The 2,292-nt window shown below is 46.5% G+C and overlaps 1 protein-coding gene across 1 annotated transcript; it reads right to left on the reverse strand.

Moving 5' to 3' along the window:
* Positions 1-531: 531 nt before the first annotated feature.
* Positions 532-1,803, reverse strand: LOC101864009 (legumain-like). The gene has a single exon (XM_005105738.1). The coding sequence runs from the start codon at positions 1,801-1,803 to the stop codon at positions 532-534; it is 1,272 nt and encodes a 423-aa protein (XP_005105795.1).
* Positions 1,804-2,292: the final 489 nt, after the last annotated feature.

The following is a 2,292-nucleotide window of genomic DNA, read 5'->3' on the forward strand; positions in this document are numbered from 1 at the left end:
CATTCCTTTTTTAATTCTCTTTCTCAAAATATTAACCCCCCCCCCACCACACACACAAACCACCCCAACCGCCCGTCCCACTCCCTACCTTCCATTTCCAGATGCACAACTAAATCGGGTGATTTGATGTTAAAATTTTCTATAGTTGGCCCTGAATCAGATCCCCAGTGGGGGTATTCTTGGATGGATTATTTGGCTGGGCCATGTTAAATTTGAAGGTATCACCAGTTGAAGTTGATATCTAACGTTCCAGTGTTTAAAGGGGACTTATACCCTTAAAACTACCTCCTCCTCCTCTCTCCCCCTCTCCCTTTTTTTCCTATAAATAGCAACAACAGTTAGAGTATGGTGCGGGAAAAAGAACGAAAGAACGTAAACTAAGACAACATGTGGGATAAAACCTTCTTTTTGGGATAAAGTAAACGATTGCACACAGTAATCAAACAATAATAATTCAGACACAAAATGAAGAAGTAAACATCAGCGGAAAGGGAAACGGTCAGGAACTGGGGCCAGCTTGGTCCGACGGGTTTATAGAGCTTGACAAATTCCGTATTTCTCCGTGACTTCCAAGATGGCGCTCATGACGTCAATTTGGGGCTGGTGGTTGCAGAGGTTGATAAAGGCCTGGAGATTTCTCCTGGCGAATGGGTACCTCCCCATATCGATACCTGGACATCGGGCAGAGAAGAGGCTCAGGGCGGCTTTGTAACACTCAGAGTTTTCGACTCGCTCTTTCCCGGTCAGTATGTCGTTCTCCGTCAAACCTCTGGAGTTGGGCATGGCTGCCTTGACCAGGTCTTTGGTCAACGACTCGGCTTTTTCCTTGACCAGCATCATATGACGTAATTCGGCCTTAAACTCTTCCCGCTTCTGACTACTGAGATCACGTGACTCGATGAGGCGACGGGCCGTGGTGGCGATCTGAACCATGTCAATGGCGGGGTTATTGAGATCAATTCCGGCGAAGGTGAACTTTGATCCCACAATACTATCTGCTTCCTGTGTATTGAGATAGACACTGGGTTTGTATCCTTCCGCTTTTGCCTGGAACTGAGCGAAGACTTTTTTGTTCATGCTCAGGTCTCCGAACTGCATTGGGTGACTCCTATGGCAAGCTTTTGTCACCACATCATACTGCTGGGAGAGTGTTTCCGTGTGCACATCTGCCTTGTCTGTGTTGTACATCCATGCGTTGCCGTAAAATGTGCCTGCGTAGGCGTTACGGTAGTTATCCCAGCAGCAAATATATCCCGGCTCGTGGGGATTGGAGCAGGTGGTAGAGTATATATTGATGTTTTTCGGGAGTATACCCTCGAACATGCTCCCTGAGTAGCTAGATTCCACGTAAAGCACCATCTCCCTGTACCTTTTCTCTCTGTACATCTGCTTGAGAGCGTTGTTGAGGTCAGTGTTGTGCAGCGTACGAAAACCCGGGAAGGAGAAGACCCCTGGAACTCCATGACCAACCATTGTGACGAACACATTGTCATCAGGACTGCTGTCAATTACTTTACCATCTCGACCAATCAGCTTCTTCACGCCCTCTTTGTCGCCAGTGAGAACTTTGAGGAAGACTTCCGGTTTCACTTCTTCCTTCCGGTAGTCAATTTCACATCCGGGGTAAAGGTTCGGCCCTTCAGGAGTGTTGACAAGATTTCCTGGGAAGGGATTGTCGGGGGAGTGAGCTACGTCATCGTAAGACATGTGGACGATGTTCTCTGGGGGGATGCTGTTGTTGCGCATCGTGTGGTAGGCGTGGCAAGAGACGGCCTGTGGGAACACACATACAGGATTAGACATAGCAGCATTGAAACGGGGTACTTGTTGTTGAGAATTGTATGTACTCATAGAATCATTTACCCAGAGAAAGCTTTTGTAGAGAAGTAGCTAAAAATTTGTATTTTAATATCCTAGACGGAACACTTTGACGCATTTCGGTTCACACAGGAGCCCACTATTTCACACCTTGGAATTACAAAAATGTCTATGACATTTTTGGCCGTTTAGAGTTACTAAGACCATGAGATCAGAAACAAAATGTTCCATCTGCCCTATCAAAATCCTCAGATCATTCCGAGTCGTTATCAAGATATTCTTAGTTTTGTTTAGTTTAGTAGGTTTTACGGCGCTCGCAACTGCATAAGAGCGCCAAAGGGGTGGATGTCAACAGAGAAGTCCTTACAGGAAATCAGACTTATTCTGCTCACCTCTCTAGCTTCAACAGCACAAAGTCTGCTTCGACTATCAGGGCACCCCGGAAATGGCGGGTCATAAGAGTGTGACAATCAT

The sequence above is a fragment of the Aplysia californica genome, unplaced genomic scaffold, assembly GCF_000002075.1.
Source record: "Aplysia californica isolate F4 #8 unplaced genomic scaffold, AplCal3.0 scaffold00489, whole genome shotgun sequence".
Lineage (NCBI taxonomy): Eukaryota > Metazoa > Mollusca > Gastropoda > Aplysiida > Aplysiidae > Aplysia > Aplysia californica.

Excerpts from the sequence above, each read along its gene's own strand:
- LOC101864009 (XM_005105738.1), bottom strand. The coding sequence starts at position 1,803 with ATGTCTAATCCTGTATGTGTGTTCCCACAGGCCGTCTCTTGCCACGCC.